Source organism: Pimephales promelas, chromosome 17 (genome assembly GCF_988280905.1).
Source record: "Pimephales promelas chromosome 17, fPimPro1.hap1.1, whole genome shotgun sequence".
NCBI classification, from domain to species: Eukaryota; Metazoa; Chordata; class Actinopteri; order Cypriniformes; family Leuciscidae; genus Pimephales; species Pimephales promelas.
In genome coordinates this window covers 20,024,090-20,047,938 of record NC_142785.1, presented here as the reverse complement: position 1 = coordinate 20,047,938, position 23,849 = coordinate 20,024,090, and the positions used below count along the sequence as shown (strand labels likewise).

The 23,849-nt window shown below is 37.6% G+C and overlaps 1 protein-coding gene across 4 annotated transcripts in view; it reads left to right on the top strand.

Annotated features, from left to right (window-relative positions):
* The window catches only part of mpp7a (MAGUK p55 scaffold protein 7a), a 100,836-nt gene that overhangs the window by 49,431 nt on the left and 27,556 nt on the right, over positions 1–23,849 (top strand). For 3 of the 4 annotated variants that reach the window (XM_089122095.1, XM_039661376.2, XM_089122096.1), the window contains 5 exons: positions 9,910–9,991; positions 10,145–10,230; positions 10,505–10,579; positions 13,006–13,202; positions 14,243–14,307. In XM_089122095.1, the coding sequence (XP_088978221.1) occupies positions 9,910–9,991; positions 10,145–10,230; positions 10,505–10,579; positions 13,006–13,202; positions 14,243–14,307 (505 nt within the window). Of the gene's footprint in view, positions 1–9,909; positions 9,992–10,144; positions 10,231–10,504; positions 10,580–13,005; positions 13,203–14,242; positions 14,308–18,542; positions 18,564–18,656; positions 18,672–19,572; positions 19,615–23,849 lie in introns of all 4 variants that reach the window. The other variant, XM_039661374.2, reaches the window with a different exon arrangement.

The window sequence follows — 23,849 nt, the reverse complement described above, 5'->3', positions numbered from 1 at the left end:
AAAATGCATTATTTGTGAATGTCCCTACAGAATTATTTGTTTTATAAGCCCTGAAATAGCACTCTAGATCAAATGTTACAGAATCAGATTTAACAGCTGTAGACCAGCATTTGATTTTGAATGTATGTTACTTCCTCATAAGTGAAATGAAAAATAAATCTCTTCTTTCCTGTAGATAAACAGTCTGACCTGTGGTCCAAGTCCTCAGCAATTTTACATAATGGCTGCCCTCAGACAAATCTCAGTTTACATTTTATATGTAGAAAAAACTGTTTTTCAGACAAAAAGTCCAATGTGTTTTTCTCCCCAATTCAATCAGCCCAATGAGCTTTGTGCTGAATTTCTTTTTGCAATTGTTTCTGATTTTAACTTGAAATTGTATATATCGGGCTCAGACAGCACATGCAGTCATTATTACAAAAGGACTGCAAAGTTTAACTTTAATTTACTTTTTTTTTCTCTTGTGTGTGGTAGTAGCAGGCTTTTGCCTCAGAGGATGATTCATCTGTTTGTATAATTGTGATTAGTTGAATGGGTAGGATTCGGTAGCTCTGATTAATTGCTATCATTTTTCAGACCATGACATCATGCATGATTTTAGTGAGGGGAGTAATGAGAAGAAAGTGGAAGGTGGGTGGGGGGGTGTTGGGTTCAGGTCCTTGGACTTTGGGGGTGGGACCCAAATCCTCAAATGCTCTCCCCTTCTGTTTGGTAACTTTAACCTGCTGATTTATTAGCAGCAATGGCAGGAGGCTGAAATAATTGGGCTTGGATCAGCATACATGGCAGCAGCAAATGTGAGCTCAGTGGTGGATTTTATTGAAAGAATGTGTTGTTTTGGATAAGGTTACTGAAAGGTCTATAGGAAGGCAAAAGAGTGTGTGTATGGGTGTGTGTTTGTTGGATAGATAAAGTATATATGCTATATCCAGATTTTCAGACTGAGTAATAGGAGGATAGGAGACAGAACAGACATTTGCCAACAAGATGATTTGGCTGTAGATTGTGTGCACTCATTTCATCTCACGACTTGTGTTGGTTGGCGAGCATCTAGGTGCTTATTGCACATTTAAGTTGGAGCGTGACCAACAAAATCTTTAATCCCTAACTATACAGTTTGTCTTGTGATGTACTAGTCTTCTTCAATCTCCATGTCACTCACCCCGAGGGCTACATTAATCTACCCCCTCACCTTTTTCAAAATGAGAACTTTCTCTTGCTACTTTTAAATTTGATTACAAATTATTAATTAATTTGACGGAAAACTTGAGACAACAAGTTGCTGTAATGACAACAATGCAAGTGCCTCATTTATTTATCTCACACAAAGGTCTGTTGCAAAGCACACATTTCTCAGTTTATAGGGTGAGATATTTTATTTATGAACTAAACCTAATAGTCATTTTGGTTTAAAAGTGTTATCAAATGAAACTCAACAGTTTATAAATGCGCAATTCAGCTGGACTACAACAGTGCTGAACTCCCTTCACGCCAGTCATGATGACAATAGTTTGTACGCTATTTATTTATTATGTGCACAATTATTAGAGTAATCTATATTACTATTACAGCAGCAGAATATACAATCAGAGAACACCAAAGCCTAATATTTTCTTCTTAAAGATGCAGGAAGCGATTTCTGAGAGATGCTGTTGAAAGTGGATTGGGCTGAACACCAAAACACACTTGTAGCCAATCAGCAGTAAGGGCCATATACACACACACTCATGGGGGGGCATGTGCTTGTGCTGCATAGCATCTGCATCCGAAATCGCATACTTCCCTACTATAAAGTAATAAAAAAAAAAAAAAAACGTACTCTGACCTACTACTTCTGATGAGATTTTGAAGTGCGCAGGGAGAGGATTTATGAATGGCGGTGAAGTGACTTAACTGACGCTGGTACTGCATCTCTGAGCTCACGCAACAGGAAGGAGTGCAATAGACGATGCAAATTAGTGACGTGCATTATCGCAGACCAAAACAAAAACAAACATTCCAGCCTGGAAACACATATTTCAAAGTAAAATAACTGGCTCTAGAAGCTTTTTCAGAGAAACTAGTATATGTATTTAGCATGGTTCCTCAATATACAGCACATTCAAGCCTAACATATACTAAAAGCTAAAAAACCTAAAAAATTGATTTCGGGGGCCTTTAAGAACATCTTTTTTTTAATTCAGGAATGTTTTATTTATTTATTTTTTATTTTATTTAACCTTTATTTAACCAGGAAGTCCCTTGAGTCTCTTTTCCGAGGGAGACCAGGCCGTTCTTACTATGTTGTTCTTCTTACTAATGTTCTTACTAATTTCTTAACAACTTAGATTTTCTGTGTTCAGTTCCTGCATAAAGCTGGTCATTTGAGTGTTTTTGTGGAATTTAGGTTTTTAAGACATATGACCACTTGAGTTTGTGTGTCGTAGTTTCAGTATCCCAGGACAGTGTCAATGAAGCACTCAGAATGTCCTAGAACACTTTGATTTGGCTTATTGTTATTGATTACCATTGTATAGATTTCACTTTCATGAACAAAGGACCAAAACTCAGAAACCATTCAGCCAAAACAAGACTTGCTACTTCGGAAAAAAAAAAGTTTTTGAATGTCAGACTAGATTTGTTATGTCGAGTCTTGGAAAAGCAAGCACAGCCAGCAGACATTCTGTACTATAAAAGTTCACGCTGTTCTCATTTCCTCTGTGATCTCTCATTGGTTGACACAAGGTTTCATAATGTTTCCTCTCAAGTGCCTTCATTAGAAATGTTTTTGTATATTTTGACTTCTGTTTGATGTTGGATATTTAGTAGTAGTAGTTTTTGATAGTAGCAGTAGGGTATTTATTTTATGGAATGAGGACTCCAATGTACAGTAAATGAAATAAAACGGTAAATGTAGACTGCCCTGGATTTTTACAGGAGGACAAATTACCAAATACATATATGGTGTCTATTTCTACATTCATCTGAATTTAGCTCTTGCTTCTGAAGTTTTTCATCTGTTCTTCCTTTTCTTTTTAAGCAAACAGTAGATAAAGTTTGGGTTAGCTATGAAAAACCAAGCACTACGGTAATGTCACTTTCTAGAAATAATGGAGGCACAAATTACATTACGGAGAAAGACAGGAGCACACATGTTAGCGCTTTTGAGATGTATCTGTGTACACAGGAGAAATACATCATGGCCCTGATGGCTCCGAGTGGAATAAAAAAAAGTTCTCTTCAGTGAGAGATTGAGGACAGAGAGACAGACAGAGGGTAATGTTGACCTGAGAGCTAATGTGTCACTCATCTCCCACGTTACCTGGGATCAGTGATGGACTGAAATAATGGCCAGGCAAATTTTACATACCATAATCTACAGCCTTGTTAACAGAATAAAACATTATGTTCAATGTTATTTGTTTATTTATCAAAAATATTTGTCTAATATATTAGTTCGTATGTAAGTGTAAGGCCTTTCTCCACACCTTTTGCTGTTATTCTAATCTTGCATTCATTCCTCTGCATAATGTGCTTCGATTTTCCCAAGTGTCCATGCTTCTGTGTTTATATCCTGTTACAGAGCGTACGGGAGGTGCTTGAGCGCACGCACACTGTGCTCTTTGTAGTGAGGTCTGCTCGTCTTGTGAAGGCATTTCCTCGTGTAGGTGAAGAAACAAGATCTGACTTCTGAAAGGGATGTTTCCTTAGTGGGGTGATTTACAGTGAACACTGGCAACACTTAAAATGCATCCGATGTGTGAAACCACAGACACACACAGATTTAAGTCTTTTATACGTTTGAAACAAGCAATGATTGTTCCACTTACTGAAGACTCTTTTTAGTCCAAAATTCCATATCAAATAATATTACAAATAAAATTGGTTGTGATTAGGTGCAATTTTTAGTGCAGAATTTTGGTTTCAGCCTGGACACAAAAAAAAGATGCTGTAAACCTGCTCAGCAGTGTTTTCTCATAGGATATAAAATGGCCATGTCTAGCTTTTAGGGTCATACTGCAGGAGACATTTAAGATGGTATCCAGTGTTTTATCCCAGGCCTCAACTTCCCTCTTCCGCTCATTCCCCCTTTACCTCCACACATTCCCATTTACCTTCCTGTCATTCTTTCTTCTTTCCATTCGTTTCAGGCATGTCCTGTTTTCAGCCTATATGCTGCCATTCCTCAGCCTTATTACCTTAATGAGACCCAATTTTCCTTTTTCAGCAAAATACTTGTTAATGATAGAACTGTAATGCAGCAGGGTTAAAGCAACATTTTGAGTGTTTACTGAGAAGGTCATTGAAGGGTTAGTATAACAGTCTATATAGAGGGAGTGGAACATCACACACTTAATGCTTGTTTTGAGTCTTACTATGTGTTTGTGTGTGTGTTTATAATTGGAAGTTTAATAGCCCTGTTTAACGCGTATCTTCTGCCTACTGGTTTACTCGCAGGTGGCATAAATCAGCAGTGATAATTGCGGCTAATTGTGTTTAAATGACCTCGCTGCTGTTCTTTTTGCTGTCTTTTCCTCCCCAGCTTTCTCGACTGCCAAATCTGCAGCAAACACAGCCATGTGGTTCTTGGTAATTTAATTGAAGAGTGTGTGTAGTGTTGTTTGTTTTCACGCCACTTTAAGTGTTTCTGTGTCAAACACTCCTTTTTGAATTTGATTTTTCAGATCTGTCTTGATGGTTTATTGTAATGACGTTTGAAAAAAAGTTATATGTCATAGTGTGTTTGAGAAAGCTTATATTCATACGCACCAAAGGGGGTCTATAATAATCTATTAGTTTATCATCCATCCACTTATTTTTATGCCCATTTTGTGATAAAAAAAATAAATTTGTGATAAACAATTTTCGCACAAAAAACATTGGATAGAAATTAAAAAATGTGCATGAATTCTAAAAATGTGCAAAAACTTGATTCTGCGCTCAATTGAGTCTGATAAACTTTTTATCCGATAAGAAAATATGTGCATAAACTAAGATGGAAACACATTTACCGAATAAATTAATCGATGTGTACATCATAAAAAGACGTGACTGCGACTGCGAGGGGATGGCATAACTGGACTAATCAGCTGACCGATCTCATTGCACAGCATCTGAAATGGCTTCTGTGGCTTATCCATATCTCTGTGATTATTTAGTGTCAGTTTATCAGGAAGTGACAATTTTCCACTCTTCGGCTAACTGGATTGAAACAGTGCTTTATCTGAAAATTCTTTATGCGATATTCCATTTTTGCACATAAGTTAACTTCACAACTTTGGATGAAAACATGGCTATTGGCCATTGCTTGACTTGCACAGGTCTTGCACTTGCAATATCTCTACATAAATGTAATGTGTATACACTTACCTAAATTGCGAGTTTCTAATGCAACTCTACGCATTTGCAACTCCCCTATTCTGCATATGCCTTTGGACGGAAATTATGTAAATGAGGAATATTGATGCGTTTCCTGAAGAAAACTCAAGACTAGTATCGAATGTTTCAGGGAGTTCAGAAACCGTGCTTACTGATATTGAGAATAACTCTCTTTAGAGTGGACTTTGTGCTTTGTAAATTTGCATACCTTATTCATGCTCAAACAGCAATATTACACATGAAAGAAAATTGAAAATGTAAAAAAAAGCATAATAGGTCCTCTTTAAAAATCTTACCGACCCTATATTTTTGAATGGTATTGTTTATATAACTAATAATTCAATTATAGAACTTTATAACTAATTGTTGTAAAGAAAGAAATAGTGTATTTTGGCGGCAGAATTGGTATTGGCCTTGCTAACCAGGCACACCCCTTAACCTATTGGTATGTAATACCCCTCAACATATTTTACCCCTCAAAATTTATTGACCTTGTAAATTGTATTTGTACAAAAGCAAAGGTGATCAGTCAACTTCATCTAATGTCTCTGTCAGGAGAGTAAGAGTACATGTGAGCAGTTATTGTCATCACACTGTAGTCTGGAGCGATGGTCAATGTGAATTACCTCCAAATGCAGTGGTTACCAAATTAGAAAATACACTGATGACTGATGTATCCGATGATGAATGATAGCTGCTTTTGCATTGCGCAAATTGAAATTACAAATTGAAAGTACGCACAATGGAAACACGTCAATTTCGCAAAAACTCCTGTTTATCCCAAAAAATTATGCTCGTATAAGGTGGTTTTTCAGGCAATTCAAAAAAAGGAATATTGGAATAATGGAAACATTACACTCCCCTGACTGAAGGCGCTGTGTTTTTGGACTGAATACGAGAGTTCTTTATTATATTCATAAAAGAAATAAAGAATTTCAGGAATACTGGATTCTAAACCTCAAAGAAAGGCCACAATCAAGACCTTGGAGCAGAAATGAGGGAAAAACACAGAGAAACACCTCATAAATGCCATTCACAGTATAAGGGTCATCACAAATCTGTAATGGAAACGCGCCAAGTGACTTGCCGCCACCTACTAGTAGTTTTAGTTTAATATTTACAAATATTACTTAGTTTTACCAGTATTTATTGCCTTATTATATTAATTATTATATTAATACAAATATTGTCCCTTAATGGAAAAGTTGTGACTGCAGTCTAAATTTATGAGAGGGGATATGCAGAAGGATGTTAAATGCCTCAGAGGGTACCTTACTGTAAAAAGTTACCACTGAACTACTGTCCTAGGAATGACTGCTGTCCATCTGATCTCTGCACAGATTAAGCCATCCACTTTTGGCTGGCCTTATAGTAACAGTCATAAGCATTTATGTGCTAAGAGTCTCAGCATATGGAGCTGATCACCTCCTCAACAGGCAGCCGTGGGTTACGTTACTGATGAGTAATTTAGGGAACCGCGGCCTCTTATTCTAACTTGCTTAATTTTTCTTCCATCTCAGTTTCTGCTTTCTCTCTCTCGCTCTCATCAGTTAGAGGAAAAATTTTCATTAAAGTCTATTTATAGAGCATGTTTTAATGGGCAGACCTCAGAAACAGGAGGAAATAAGAAAACCTTGAAAATGCTCAATCAAAGAACCTGCTCATTTCCTCCGGCTGCATATTATAAGTGACCTTTCTGTGAGAATGAAGTTGCACCTGTGAGGATCGTGTGAGCTGTGAGAATGACTAACAGAGGTGGAGTTCCTGATGGCTAAATTGTGCCTATGTGATGAGTTTGGCTAGTCAACCTAGTGAAGCATGGGTGTCTCAGCATTATGTGTGATTGGAGGAAGTCCATCATGTCTGAGGCAGAGATGTTTGTCTCAGGCTAAACCTACATCTGAATAATGTCAGCTAATGGTGTTGATTGTTGAGTGTGTTGTAATGGTATTGATGTGAAATAAAAATTGTTTTTATTGAATACTGTTTCAACACATTGGCTTCCAAACTCGTTTAAACACGACAGTTCAGTGTTCAGGGACATTCTATTAAAATCATTATTGTTTTGATCTAACAAAAAGGTTTTGGAAAGGTTCTACCATTCACTTTATCACATTTAACAAAATGAAATGGTACATCAGAGGTCTAATTCTCTTTCTTTACTCCCTTTCTCTGTCTCCCCCGTGTCATTAACACCGCTGCTTTATCTCACGCTGAGACATAACAGCTAAGCTGATCACTGGTTTCTGTCACCTCCCAAAGCTCCGGGCCAATCGCCGCCGCCTTCTTCCAGGTCACCAAATTGGTCCAATTATTTGATCAACAGGAAATATTCACAGACTTCTGAAAGGAGCGTTGACAATCGGCTGCACTTTCCATCATAGAGGCTGTGTTTAACACATCAGACGACGACCTTGAGCTAACGTATTAGTCATGATAATGACATCGCAAAATCATTACAGGTGACCAAGTCATCAAAACGACTTTGACAGCAGATAATTGGTTTACTGAGGTAATGCAGATAGAAGAGGACCATGTCTGTGTGAGTGTCTTTTAAAGTTTTGGTTTTTGTGAGAATCTTATTGATATGCCATTGGAACAACTTTCGTCAAGGCCGATATTTCACCTCTCTCAGACAATTGAAATAAGGTAAGGTAAAAACCCTGATTGGTTTTTAAACACACACACACACTAGAGAACCAACTCCACACCTTCATCCACTGTCACGGATGCTTTTAGAAATAATAACAGCCTCAGAGACACTGATGCAGAAAACAGAGGGTGAAATAAAAAGGAAGGCTAAAGCTCAAACGTTCTGACATGCTTGTCTGTGTGTGAATGGCCCTGCTCCCTGCTAGGGATCTTGCTGTCTTAGTCTCGCTGTCTAATTTCGCTGTGTGTATGTGTGTGTGGTTACAGCCCATGCTATGAGTGTCTGGCCACATGTCTCTGTTACAGTAGCATATGGGTATGTGTGGCGGCAAGAGGACGCACAGGGCTGGCATATTGTTGGCAGACCAGTGTCATGGATAGCTGGTGCTTCCTGTTTTGGCAGTCATTGCAGTCCATTTAAGCCATTAAGCTGTTGCATGTATCCTCAGTCCACAGTAACAGAGCACTTACTTTCTTGCACATGGAGTATACGCACATAAAATCACATGCGCGCATTGTTGTGTACCGGACCTTTTCACTGTTTGTATCATTCTGCTTGTCTGATTTTGTGCGGATTTTTCAAAGTCTTTCTATATAGTTATGCCAGTAATTAGTGGCAATTGATTGTTTAGGAGTGAGTCATTGAATCATTCGTTCAACTGATGCGTTCATTCACTCTATTTTTTGGTATTGCCCAGAACCCATTGCACGTTGGATGAGGATTTGATTAGAACTGTAAACACAAATAAAAAGTGTTTAAAAACTACAAACATGATGGTTGATGTGCAAGACCCAAGGGGGTAATCCATCGAACGGAAGTTGAAGCCTCGCGGGAGCTGACATCTTGTAGCAGAACTTCACTTGCGTTAGCATTCCCATTGACTCCCATTCATTTTGGCGTCACTTTGACAGCAAATAACTTTACATTTGAGGCGTTTGAAGACCCCATTTGTCCTTTACTTGTTTCTAAAGAAACACGACAATGTATAAAATGATCCATTACCTTGTAGCTTATGTTATGGCCCCGTAGATGCAGTTTTAGTGAAAGTAGGCTAACGATTGCATCATACCCACGCGACTCTCGGCCGCACAGTAGAGAGATTACCGTATGGACATAAGAAAAAGCTTGCGCGCAATCTGGGAAACGTGGAGGCAAAATGACAAAATAGTTAATCAGAATACCTAGCAAAATTGTCTCCTCTTAGTTCATGGACAGCTCCTGCTCACACTCTCCGCCTCTGCGTGTTTCAGAAGGGAATGATTCAGATTTCCCATGCCACTGCACTAGAAGACAGACGGGTCACTCACGTCCCACTACGTAGTCAAGCTCTGTTTGAGTCTGCGCGTCAGGGACGGAAGTGCTAAAAAATCGCCAAAAACGGGCTTCAATCGTCTCAATGGAGTTCCAATGCGATCGCTCTGTCCATTTCTTTTACTGTCTATGGCAAGACCCGACGGTTCAGAAAAGGGGATTTGAGTGATTAATAGTTAGTATATGTATTCACTGTTATCCATGTTAGATTTCATCTTGCACTGACATTGTGAACTTTTGTAAAGATACATTTTGTCATTACCTTTTAAATATATCATAAAGAGTTTCTTTCCTTATAAAGAGTACAAACCTTTAGGTAGTATAAGTAGGCGAATTTGGACGCAACTTCTCCAGTGAGTTATTAAAACATTAATTTAACTACTGTAGTTTTTTTCAGAAACACATGTATTCAGGAATGATACAAGTGACTGTCTTTATGAATCACTGAATATTCTAATAGATATTTATAATCCAATTAAACCAATTTTTGTTTTACTTTAATATTTGCTTCAACTTGGTCACTGTTAAGTATGTATGTGTTTACTTGAAGCAAGGGTAGTTGTTGACTCTTTGTATGTGTGTTACAGGGTGCCACCATAAAGAAAGATGAACGTACTGGAGCGATCATAGTGGCGCGCATCATGAGGGGCGGGGCTGCAGACAGAAGTGGTGAGCACTAATGCGCCTCTTCTCTTGCTACACAAATGTACCCTAATAATACCCAGATATTTAGTTTGTTTCCAACACACAAATCTTGAGATGGTTTATCACACTGAATAAACTTAACTTCTCTTGATATCCACTGCTATTTGTTGCATCCAGGGCTGATACATGTCGGAGACGAGCTGAAAGAGGTTAATGGTATCCCTGTTGATGACAAAAAACCTGAGGAAGTAATCCGCATTCTGGTATGTGTGCGTTTGTGAAGACAACTAGAAATCTCATAAACCGCATGTTTAACAGTTTGTAGTATTGTGAAACGGTGGTTTTATCCAGTGGAAATTGCTTGGACCGTTAATGTGTAAAACATTATTGGCTAATAATAGTTTTCCTCCTAGCTATTACAGAATAAAAATAAAAATGTTTTAGCAAGAGAAAGTAGAATGCACCAGTGCACATTGTTCATGTAATTTACCAAAAAGGTTATTGATTGTGTCTTTGTTGATTCTGCTCTGTTTACAGTCCCAGTCGCAAGGTGCCATTACTTTTAAAGTGGTCCCAGCCATCAAAGAGGAGGCACAAAGCAAGGATCCCAAGGTACAATTCATCAGCATTGCTGCCGATCAGACATGACAGTTTTGGAAAAAGAGATGGCCGATATGGGATGTTCAACTCAGATGGTGGGGAAGGAGGGGTTTCTCTGTAGATGTACTATGGGCTGCTGCTGCCTTGACAGATGAACTTTTGTTCCCATCCATCTTCAACACAAATGATTTGCACTAAACCTCTCAGCTCCTGTCTAGCTATGTCGATCTGTTCCTAAACCAAGTGAGCTACATGAAACCTCAATAATGACTGATGCAATGCTCTGTACGTAAATTCAGACAGAACTGTTGACACTTAAATGATTCTTACACAGGTTTTCGGCTGGGCATTGAAAAGCATTAAAAGTCATTAAATGGATTTTGCAAAAATTAAGGCCTTAAATGACAAAATCCGACAGGCATTAAAAATTGTAATGGTTTTGAAGAAAATGTTATATTATCAATTTATTTAAATATAGCCTTCATAATTAATCATTTTTATTTGCTCTCGTAAAACTTTAGTGTGATAAACACGCAAAACCAGTTTGGTAATTGCTTCCTGGCGGAGCAAAATTACCATGATGCGCAGGTGACATATATTAGGGCTGTCAACATTAATGTGTTAATGCATGCGATACATTTTTGTCCAGGTTAACGTGTTAAAACATTTAACTCAAAAAGCAGCATCCATTAATTTGTGTCATCCTTTGGTTAACGTTACATTATATGATCCTGCTCTTATTAATGCAAATGAACACGCTGCCTGTGGATGTCCTGTGTATATGATACACGCACACAGAGAGAGAGAGAAATATGCACACCAGATCGTGCGCACAAAGTACTTTTGCGCTTGAACAAACAATAACACACAATTATGACAAAATGTCTGTTTTGTCGAGTATCCTCATAACATAAGAGCAGTCTTAAATTAGTGAAATAAAGTGAGGGCAAAGAGTTGTGAGGATGCTGCTTGTGTGAGATGTCGGGCAGCAGCGGCTGGTTTATAAAGGTCAGCCAATAAAGCTTTTTGTCAGTAAAATTAATCACAGAACAAAGGGACCAGAGAAAATTACTCGCTTCTATTGACTAAAGAACGTTTTGTAGTAATTTATGCCATACAGATTGTTTGATAACTTTATCCAGACCTCAGTAGCTGTATTTGGATCCTAGCCTTTATGTTGTCTCTACAGTCATTTGTACAGGTAGATCAACTGTGAAATGATTACGTTCTAAAATATATAAACTAATATAAATCTTTAAAAATGTAAGTGATTTTAATTGCGATTAATCGCAGAAAGAAAAAGTTCATTTTTTTATCGATTTATATAATATCCGTGTTTAGTCATGGGTCGTGTATGGCATAAAAAAAAAAAAAAAAGGCATTTTTAATTTATTTTTTTAACGGCAATACAGAATGGAGTGCAGGCATGAATTAAGTTAAAGACTTTTTACTAATAAACAAAAAACATAAACTACTAACAAAAAAAATTGGTGAAAAAGCACATATAGGTTTTTTCAAACCTTGGCAATGGATTCTGGGATTAATCATTCTAATGTGTTGAGTTTTTTTGTTGTTGGTCAAATATATTTTTTTTAAATAGTATCTGGAGTAGTTTTGTGACAATTATAAATTCTTAATTTTTTTATTATATACAAAGCTTAAAAAAACAGCATTGATTTTAAACAAGTAGAAGTCTTCCTTTAAATATGTAATCCTTGCTAAATTTATACAGTGTATATACAGTATATATATATATAGACCCCAAACTATTGAGCCATTTCTTTGCGGGTTTATTCTATTAGTTTTACTGTGCTGTAATGGTTTAAATATGTTTTAGTTTTAAATTCAGTCATAACCCACATGTGTATTACCCAGTGACAATAGTTTACTGTTTTCCGCACATGTAATGAATATGTTGAAGTGCTGCTAATTGGCTGCACATGTGCAAGAGGGATAGAAAAATGAAGTGCAGGACAGAGAGATGAAGCGTTCCCTCAGGATGTATTGGTGTGTTTGTGGGGAACGTTCTCCCCTGTAACATTATTTTTCTGTATTGCACATGCAGCTCTCTAAATCAACACAAGCCACTGCTCTGTGCTTTGGGGACTTTGCTGTCTCCGTCTGCTCTGTAACCCTTTATTTTCTCATTTGTCTTTATTGATTTGATGCGTCTGCTCAATCACTCCAATCCTCCAAACACCTCATGATCTCCTTTAGAAAGTTAGCGCTAATGAGAATCGCATAGCATTTCCAAGAAGATTTTACACGTGTGTAAATTAAGCATGTCTGCTATTCAAAAATGCACCTTGATTTGGTAATTATTTAGAGAGAGGGATGGAGCAGATGTGATTTGAATCTTTCTCTTATTTCATTTTAATCCATTTAATGTTAGTTTTGAAGCTGCTTCTCTCTCTCTCTCTCTCTCTCTTGCTCTTCAGATGTTTGTAAAGGCGCTTTTTGACTTCAATCCAGCTGACGATAAGGTGATCCCTTGCAAGGAGGCAGGCTTGGCATTCAGGATTGGAGATATCTTGCAGGTTATGAGCCAGGAGGATGCCACCTGGTGGCAGGCCAAACTCGAGGGCGATGGCAACCCGCGCGCTGGACTCATCCCCTCCAAACACTTACAGGAGAGGTTAGCCAATGCTTTTCTCTCTTCCCTGCTCATTTCCTCCCACTATCGCCAGTTTTAAATTCAACAGCCCTCCTTGACTCCATCATCTTGTCCGCCCTCTGTCCAGCCCCCTCATATATCATATTCACCTTTCATGCATCCATCTCTCTGTCTCTCGATCATTCCAGACTTCTTCCACTCCATTACAACCTGACTTTCACTCCCTACTATGAAAGGAATGACTTTTCTGACCTTTTTTTTTGTATTCCTCATCATTTTTTTCCCCTTTTTGTGCAAGTCGGCTCGGCCAAAATACTTTGGATTTCCGTGGCTGTCTGGGCTGGAATGAGTAATGACAGACAGTGATAGCACTGGTTCACATCCACTTTAGACGTCCACGCACGGAAAAATGGCACATCAGTGGCTTTCTTTTTCGTAAAGTGGACTCTGATGTATATGCATATGTGTGCTGCCTTAGGAAATAGTTTCTTTGCTCTGTTTCTCTTGAAGAAAGTAACTTTCAATAGTAAAACATATTTTGAACCTGTCAGGTGTACAGTAGCAAGTGCTGTTTCTGGCTGACCATTCTCTCTCTCTCACTCACTCACTCACTCACTCACACACACACACACACACGCACACACACACACACACACACACTCTCTCTCTCTAATGGATACTTAGGCAGGTAGCTCTGCATTGTAGTTAAGTGTTTAGTAATCCCCACATAGCTGTGAAATCTGAGGGTTTTACTGCTTGTCTCTGTACAGCTACGCTCATGGCAACAGAATAGGGTTGTCAGTCAGGTTTCTTTTGCTAAATTACCAAACATTAAGTTAGGTTTAAAAAAAAAAAATCGAAACTAATTGACACATTTTGGTAGTGAATGAGTGACACATGATATACGAAGACCAAACAGACTCTTGAGTTTAGATTTGATGTGTGATTGCTCTCACTCGCACTTTTATCAGTAAATAGTTGTCTGTCCCAATTTAGCTCTGTGAATTTATACTGTTTACTACTATTTATATATCTTTATCTTTCTCTCTGACTTCCTTTAGGAGGTTTGCAGTCTGGAAACCCCCGACCATCACTACTCTTCAGAGGACCCCCAGCAAAAGATTTTGTAAGTACCACACTCAATCATGCAACAACCCCTGAAACACATACACAGCTCCACAATGTTTCCCCCCCCCCCCTGGTCAAGCCATTAGTTGTTGTCCCACTATGAATAATTCTCATTAGCACATTTTTAAATATATTTATATTATATATATTTAGTAGACATTTTTGTGTTTTTCCATTTAAATTTAAGTGTACTTAACAATTTCACTTTATAAAACTGTGTTGTTTTTTTAAGTGCTCCAAAAACTGGAAATTATGTACATATAATGTACCTGTAACATTCAAACACTTTTACTGGAAAGCGATAGCATATGATGAAAAACATTACTCTTTGGTTTGTCGTTTCACATTTTTAATGGTATCATTAAAGGTGGTTACAAATTGCAAGGTGGTTACAAAAAATGTTCTGCAATTTTAACAAACCTCACCCATGTCAGTCAACTAGATAACTAGGTTTTAATGGTTTACAAATTATAATGATTTGTCACCAAGATGAACAGTTTTGATTTAATTATAGAAACTTAACAGTGCTTCTCAGCCAGGGGGATGGGGCCTACTATGAGGACTTAAAAGCATTTTAATAAATACATTATTATTAATATATAATATAATCAAACTCCAAAACGAATGGTTCTTTTTAAAATACTTTATATAATACTTTAATACTTTAAAGAATATTGAAATCTCTGGAATCACACAATTCAATTAAATACATCAATACTCGGTTTCTGTTAATTGCTTCAATTCAACTTTATTCCAGACTCGTGGTCCAATATAGATGTAAGATACACACACACACACACACACACTAAATAAAAAGAAACAACAATTAAAAAGGCATTTTAAAAAGACAGCTGTACCAATGCCTCCACAGCTTGGACTGCTTGTTTTTTTTTTTATTAAAGCAGAAATATCAAATAATGTGTTAGACAACAGCCTTAGACAGCCTTAGAGTCAAACAGGTTGAGAACCTCTGGTTTAAAACATGATTGTAAAAAAATAACTGAATGTAAAATTTCCAGCAGTAATGCCCAAAACACTCTCTCACTGACCTCAGGCTAGACACCGTTTTGTTGAGCCCTGCACACACTCCTCCTTTTGTTCTTGGACTACAGCAGAAATGATTTTTGAACTGTCATATGAGAGAGGCCCATGCAATGCAGATGCTGCGACTAGACAAATGAATAGAAGGAACAGCAACCGGAAAAGATTAGATGAGGGGCTGGGAAGTGCAAGGTGAAGTGAATGCATACAGGGAGCCCAGACTCCCCTGATTGATGCCAGACAGATATGTGCACACATATGTATTCATGTACATGTGCATTAATGCACGCCTGGACATAAGCTCCCTCTCCTGCTTTTCATTAATCTCTCACATTTGACTATTGTATGTGTGTGTGCGTGTGTTTGTACGCCACAGCTCTAATCTCTCCCTCCGACTGACATCAGGGGTCTTTATGGAGCTATGCTGGGTTACTCTCTACACATGGGCACACTTAAGACTCACCACGAGACAGACCTGCAGCAACACTCTCGACATGTTGTCGTCATCCGTACAGCTACACGCACACTTGATTGAATAATTTAGCCACTCTGGATTCTTATGCCCAAAGCCACATGTTTGGCCTCCCACCTTTCCCATTTTTCTCTGTCACTCCGTCGGCTGCTTAAAACTGCTTAAAAAAAGTCAAAGTCAAAGTTGATGTGTGCGTCACTGAATTGTCAGTATTGATGCGTTTTCCAGGACCACCCCTGGAATCGTGAAACTGTCATCTTCGCAAACCCGTTACGTTTCACTTAATGAACAAGCATAAGTAATATTTAAGTCCTGCTTTTATGCTGATTTTCATATGTAGAATTTTTCGGAATCACGTCATATATGGCAATTTGTGAAAAACAGAAAGCTAATGTCTCCATGTCTGACTTGACCAGAAGCAGTCTGTATTCAATATCAATCCAAACTCAAGTGTTGTAGATGCATATAGGTGTGCTTGGAAAAAAAAAAATTGTTTGTTTGAAACCGCATGATTGTGCACTTTAAAAGTAAGACCATCTGTCCACTTGCCTGCTGTGCGGTTAGTCCATATTTCAAAGAGCAGCGATGAGGGGCTTTCTCTGGATGACTGAACATACGCTAGTGCTTTGCACTACAGACATGTGCTGTCAAATAAAGCCTTACTTTTCAGAACAGCATGACAACTAGCTGAGACTGTATGTCATATCCATTATAAACCCCACACCCCTAGGCAGGTACAGAGGCTTAAACTTTCAGGGTTTTCACGGTCAAATCATATTGAAAGTCTGTTAAAATTTAACAGTGTTTTATTTTATTTTTTTACATTGTTACATTTGTAATATATATATATACACACACACACACACACACACACACACACATTGAGGAAAATAAATATTTGAACACCCCTGAGACATAATCTTAAAAAAAAAAAAAAATCCAGAAATCACAATGTATGATTTTTGAACTATTTATTTGTATGATACAGCTGCAGATAAGTATTTGAACACCTGTCTATCAGCTAGAATTCTGACCCTCAAATACCTGTTAGTCTACCTTTGAAACGTCCACCTCCACTCCATTTATTATCCTAAATTAGATGCACCTGTTTGAGGTCGTTCGCTGCATAAAGACACCCGTCCACCCCATACAATCAGTAAGAATCAAACTATTAACATGGCCAAGGTTAAAGAGCTGTCCAAGAGAGCTGACACTTCAGACAAAATTGTACACCTCCACGAGGCTGGAAAGGGTTACTGGGAAATTGCCAAGCAGCTTCGTGAAAAAAGGAAAATGGAAGAAGCTAAACATGACTGTCAATCTCTCTCGGACTGGGGCTCCATGCAAGATCTCACCTCGTGGGGTCTCAGTGATCAAGTAGAAACAGAACATGTGGTATCTACAATTGGATTTATATAAATCTGTGTTCATAAACATTGAATCAGTTGGTCTGCCCATTCACGTGCTTTGGTTTGTGCCCTTTTAGATGTTTGTTTGACCAGATATAATTTCAATCCAATTGTTCTGTCATAACTGTAGATATGGAAACAATTTAAGCACCCTTTTAATCTACACTCACCATTCCTACTTATTTGTAATAATCATCTGTTGTAGATTAATTTATAAATTGTGGGAGGTAAAAGGCATCAGCTAACTTTTTGGAATTATTCTGTGATGTAAAAGTTTGTGCAGTCCAGTCTGTGGTAGCTTTCTTTAATTTTTGATTTTTTTTTTACTCTTTATAACTATTTAAAAAGAGGATCATATATCACTGACAATGGCTAGAAAAACATGCTAGGTGTAGGAAAGTTCACTGCTTCATGCACTTGCCTCGCACAGTTTCCATTTCTTTGAAATACGCCTCCAGTAATTATGACAGATGTGACCATTATTCATTTTCATTTTGTAAATCTTAGCCATTTTTTCTTATCCTAAGCTTAGTGGCTTCACTTGTCCCAAACCTTAAAAGTCCTTGGATCCTTCTTTTTTTTTTCCGTTTGTGTCAAACCAACAAGAAAAAAGATGCCTAAGGATTCTCCTGACTGATAGCACACAATTTTACTGCCCTCCATCATCCTCTTCATGGTATTGCTTTCTTGGCAGGACTGTGTGGATGTGTATGGCATGCTGTGTAGATGTTGCCCTTTGCTCGTGTGTGTTTTGATTTAGGCTTGTTTAGTAGAATTGAGACCACATGAACTGGAGGAAGCTTTTAAAGTGACTCCAAATGTTCCCATGTCTTCGGGCATGCACATGCACACTCAAATACACACTTTCTTTGCTGTTATGAACTGTTAGTAGTTCTGTAGCTGCAGTTTCCTATGAGGTAAGCAATGGTTTACCACTTAATGGCATACTGAAGACTTTTCATCGAGTACAAACAGATTTTTTACATTTGTTCAACATTTAAAGGCATAGTCCAATTGAAACTGATCATTTGCTCATCCTGATGTCGTTCCAAACCTGTATATTGTGTAAAAGAAGACATTTTTAAGAATGTTAAGGCAAAATTGCACCCCATTGAATTTATTTAAAGAGCAGAAGAAAAAGTCCAAATGGTTTGGAATGATTTGAGGATAAGTAAATGATTGACAGAATGACAGAATTTCTATTTTTGGTTAAACTGTACCTTTAATTTTTATATTTCAAATCATGTTTGTAATGTGTACTTCCAGTCACATGACTTTATCTTTCCTTTTATTTATTTTTTCCTTTATAAGATGATGAGACAGTCGAACGGGGTAGGTCAGTTTCTCTTTTTTCTTTTCCCATCACTCTCTTGATCTGTTTTTAATCTTTTTATGTTTATCATATTCCTTTCTTTGCTTTCCCAGTGGAGGAGACTGAAGGTACTAACTCTGGTTCGGCTATGAAATATCATAGCCATTAAATCATTGGCTGGGGACCCCTGTATGTGGTAATAGAGTACCCGAACAATGAAGATATGGTTGATTAGAATTCATTGGTCCACAACAGCCTAATGGAGCGTAGCAGAGTGTGTAAAGGGGCCAAGAGTTCATTACCCTACTGTATCTCTCTCATACTGTATACTAAAACATACATTCACAAGCACACAATACATCCCTATTTGCTGGACCAACTATGTCTTACACTTCAAATGAGATTAGAATGATGAGTGCTCAAATGAATCCCACCCATTTTAGTCTTTCGCCATGATAGACCGTGTGAATGTGATTGTGAACATATTCCCCCAGTATTTCATAGTCTTGTTGTGAGAGACGCAAAATATGTTTTAACTTATTATTTTACCCCATCTGTAAGGTACGTATTGAATGTATTATGTGTTATGTCTAATAGACAAAAGAAATCTGAAGTTTATGGCCCTCGTGGAAAGTCGTGGATGTTGAATGTGAACACTGCCAATAGATCTGTCCACCTGGTTTAGTTGTAGAGGATCAATAGATGAAGGAAATATGACCTTTTGTGCTTGTCTGTAAACCGTTCAAAAGTTTGTTGTCGGTAAGATTTTTCAGATATTTTTGAAAAAGATCTTTTTTGCTCAAGGTTATATTTGTTTGATCAGAAATACAAAAAAAAATGTACTGACCTACTTTTGAACGGTAGTGTAATCATTGTCAATACAGCTTATACAGTAGTAATATGAACAAAACTGACAGTCTTTTCTTGCAATTGGCAATCTGTTTTGCTCATCTTTCAGTATGCAGTAGTGTTCCTATCTTTCTCTAATATAAATCTGTCTTGGTTTCTTCTGCCTTTCATAATTTGAAGAGGACAATGAGTTTGCTTCCTATTTAAGTGGACTCCATATTGGTGAGCTCTTTTTGATTTTGCTTTGTGTCTGTCCTCCACTCGTCTCTCTCCTGTCTGATTCATATTAATGTGTGTATATCCTGTTCGGTGTCATTCTCTTGTAACAGTTTCTTGTGCTGTTAGCTCTCAATATTCTCCCTCCTTCTCCTTCTCTATGTGCGTCTGCTCTGTCGGACAATAATCTTTTTTGACATGTGGCTGCACGCTGTTGCATGTCCTATGGTATCATTGTCAAGCTTCCTTCTGGCTTAGTTTGCATATCTCTTCTTTTATAAGTGGTCGGCTCAATCAGCCTGCCGACTTCCCCTTTTTGTGTAGTCTGCTTTTTTTAGTCTTTACTTTTTTTCTGTCATGACCATGTGAAGATGTCAAGTTTGACATTATTGTCAGTAGGGATTCCTGTGTTGTGATGAGTCTTATCCACAATACAAAATGGAGAATTTAAACATACTGCAACTATCTGATATCAGTGAAATCCAAGTAATCAGTTTTCTTCCAGTCCTTTTGTAGAAAAATAAATAAATAAAAGAGCCAAATATGCTTTCGTTTATCATATAGCCACCACGAGCAGCTGTACTTTCTGATTTTCCTATGTTGGCAGTGTTTTTAGTTTAAATAGATCTTTCTAAATGTTCAACATATTGCATTTAAAGGCGCTGGTTTATTTCCAGGCTTTGTGGTGGAGGTCCGGCGGGCTCTTGATGTGGTGCGTGTTGGACATTGGGCTGTTTGAAGGCCAGCTTTCAGTCAGGCCTTGGTCTGGTTTCCATCTCTAGCATCAGTGTGTGGAAAATGAGTGTGCCGTAGCATTGTCATGATATGTTACCGCACAGACTCATGTATTCTGTTGTACAGTATGCCCATCAGGGACAGCTCTATACAGTGGCCGCAAAACGTTCAGTATTTCCATGGGTCTTTAAGTATTAAATATCTTGAGTAGTACAAAAATCACTTATTTGTCTTTTGCAAGGGTCTTCGGTTTCAGTTCACAGCAATTTCCCCTCCCTGCTTAATGTTCTGTAATCACTCCATTCTACATCCACTTGAGGTATTCCATTTCCCGTTCCCTAATTTGTCCAAAGCCGTTATTTCATTCTTCCATTTCAGTGAGTCTATTAGATTAGATATGATATGATAAATTAGATTATTATGAAGGTAAATATTGTTATTTATTTGTACATTTTGATCTAAAGATATTTATTAAAGGTTTCTAGTGTTTTTTTTTGTTAATCTTCAGCAAAGCTGTATTATTATTATTTATTTGATCTAAGTACTGTAAGAGCAGTATTAATTAAATAATATTGCAATTTAAAATAACTGTTTACTATTTTTATATATAATGAAAATTGTTCCTGTGATGCAAAGAAAACATCATTACTTCAGTCTTCAGTGTCACATGATACTTCAGACATTCTAATATGCTGATTTGGTGCTCAAGAAACATTATTATCAATGTAGGAAACTGTTGAACTTTATTAGCATTTTTTTTTTCAGGAATCTTAAAAAGTTAAAAAGAACAGCAATTATTAAAAATGGAAGTCTAGAGTAACATTATTAGTGTTGTTTAAATTTTGCTTCAGTCACTTTTGATCAATTTAATGCAGCTTCACTGAATAAAAATAATTTATTTAACAACAACTTCCTGACCCCAACCTTTTGAATGGTATATTGTGTATATATGTATGTTAATTGTATATTGTATATTAAAGGTATCTTAATTAGATTCTTCTTTTGTTATTTTGTTATATTTTTATAATGTTGTCGGAGCCACTGTACTCGGTTTCCCCTCCTGTTTCTTGTTTTTTGCTTGTCTTGCACACTTTTTGAATCAATCAAATTGATTCTCTCTCTCTCAGTCTAATGAGTAGTAGATATTAGTCTGTTTGTGTAAACCCTAAGCCGCTGGCCACTCATTTGAACTTTTTTGATTTCTCAGGCGATCCTGTGGGTAGAAAGTTTATAAATAAAGCCGTGCAGTCCCATCTGCCAAGCTCAATCAAGCGCCGTCATTCAATAGGGATAACCTTTTCAACGCTGTGCCTCTCGCTCCCCCCCCTTTTTTTTATCTGCCGTCCTGTTTTCTTCCACGCTTTCATTACCGGCCTTCTGACCTCAGCCTCTCCTCTTCCTCCCAACAGCCTAAGAACCTCAAGGGCTGGTCCCTGTACAGCTCCTTCCAGCTTCCGTGCCCTGCCATGCATTTCATATTCTGTGTAACAGGAGAATTTTTTAACTTCTTTAAAAAAAAAAAATGTAAAACTTACAAGTCCCATCATTGTACTCTGTCTTGCCTGCGGTCTAATTCGCTGTTATGATTTGAACCTGGTGTGGTAGTAATGTAAGACTGTCTAACACGGATGCTTTGCTAGTTCTGCTCCACCCCGTGTCAGTGGGATGAAGGGGTCAGGCACGTGCAGAGGGGGGGGCGTTGGGTGCTCGAGCACCTGCCCTTTTGCCCCTTGGTGCCCAAAGTGCCCTTTTGTCAAGACAAAATTTCCTCTCCTTTTTTTGTATTTAAAGGCACTTTTGTGGATGCCTGCCCCATCTAACTAGTAGTAAAATGAATGAATAATAATTTAGCCGTAAATAAAATGACCCACATGATGACCTTTCACCTGATTCCTCACGCTGCACGCGCATTTTTTAATTTCGCGCGGCTACGCGCAATCGCGCATTCCCAGAGGATATCTTCAAGTCTTGCGGCTGCTGGTAAGTGGTGTTTTATTCTCAGCGAAGTGATTTTGATGTTTGTTTACTTATTATTATTATTTTACTAGAACGACGTGAAGAGAGCATGCAGAGAGATGTCGTTTGTATTGCTGTGTGTAGGCTGTAGAAGTAACGTTAGCTTGCTGTTTGAGGGAGAAAAGTTTCACGGGCGTGGAGGGGTGTTATTTGACTAAAAACTATTATTTTTACTTTAAACTATTATTATTATTACAGTATTTATTTAAAAAAAATATTTTCACATAAAAATGATTATCACAACTCTGGTAAGTTATCACATAGGCTTACCAGTTAGCATCTTATGTTTTGTGTGCAGAAGCCTCTGTGAACATCTGCCCTAGTAACGTTACTATTATATACTATTATTGTATTATATACTTTAGCAGCCTGGGCAGAATCTGTAGCTTTAGCAGGTCAGTGAACTAGTGAGCCAGTTCCAAACACTGTCAGCAATCTTTACATCTTGACATGGTCACATAAAAAATGGTTTATTCAGCTAATACCCTATATTTCTTTTTATTTTAATGTCTACAGTCTCAGATCAACTCCAGCAGTATCAGCAGCAGCAGTAACAACATCAACAGCAAAGGCAGCAAACTCACTTAGAACAGGCATCACATTAATGTTAAAAATCTTGTAAAGTATTAATTGCTGTTTCTGTTTGCTTTGTTTTTTATTTTCATTGTATAAAATGTAACTCTTGTATTTTTGTAAATCAGTTTTTGCCATGAAAATAGCCACAGATGCTGATATGCCATTAAATAAAACTATACTGTACTGCACGAAACATGGGCCAGGTTGATTTTGTCCTACACAGTTCACTACTGCTGTTCTTTATTATTCTGTATAACAGAGAAGAAAAAGCCATCAGGTTGGAACAACTTAAGATGCTTCAGTTTCTAATCCCAGAGTTATATATAGAGCACATCAATTATTTTTTTTAATTTTAAACTTTAAATTTGTCTCTTCTGTTCTGGTTCTTTTTCAAAACTCCATCAATGCATTTGCTGCTGTATCGATGCAGAATCATCTGTATTGATATATTACTGTATTGATATTTTGAGCACATCCCTATAAAGCCTTGTTTCCATGTGCCCCATTTTATACTTTGAGCACCTGCCCCTCCAGAGGTCTCTGCACGGCCCTGGAAGGGGTGTCAGGCATGCAAGGAGTATTAGTCTTAATCCCAAGTGTGCCATCCATTCATATATGTCAGCAGTAAGGTTTTCAGCTGAACCAGTGCATATGTGTGTGTGAGGGAAAAAAATATGTCTATTGCTTTGAACATGGTAAACAGAACAAACTTTGCTCTATTTGCAAATAGTGTTTTCTACTGTATATTACTTTTTTGCTAAATGAATGGGATGTGATTTGATGTGAATACAGGTTTTCCATAATCAGCTAATCCTAATGACCTCTGCACTATGAGGGGGACCACAATTTAGGATAAGTAAAAACAGGGAGGAAAGGCGATGGGAGTCAGAAGGAAGAACAAAAAAAATGAAAAC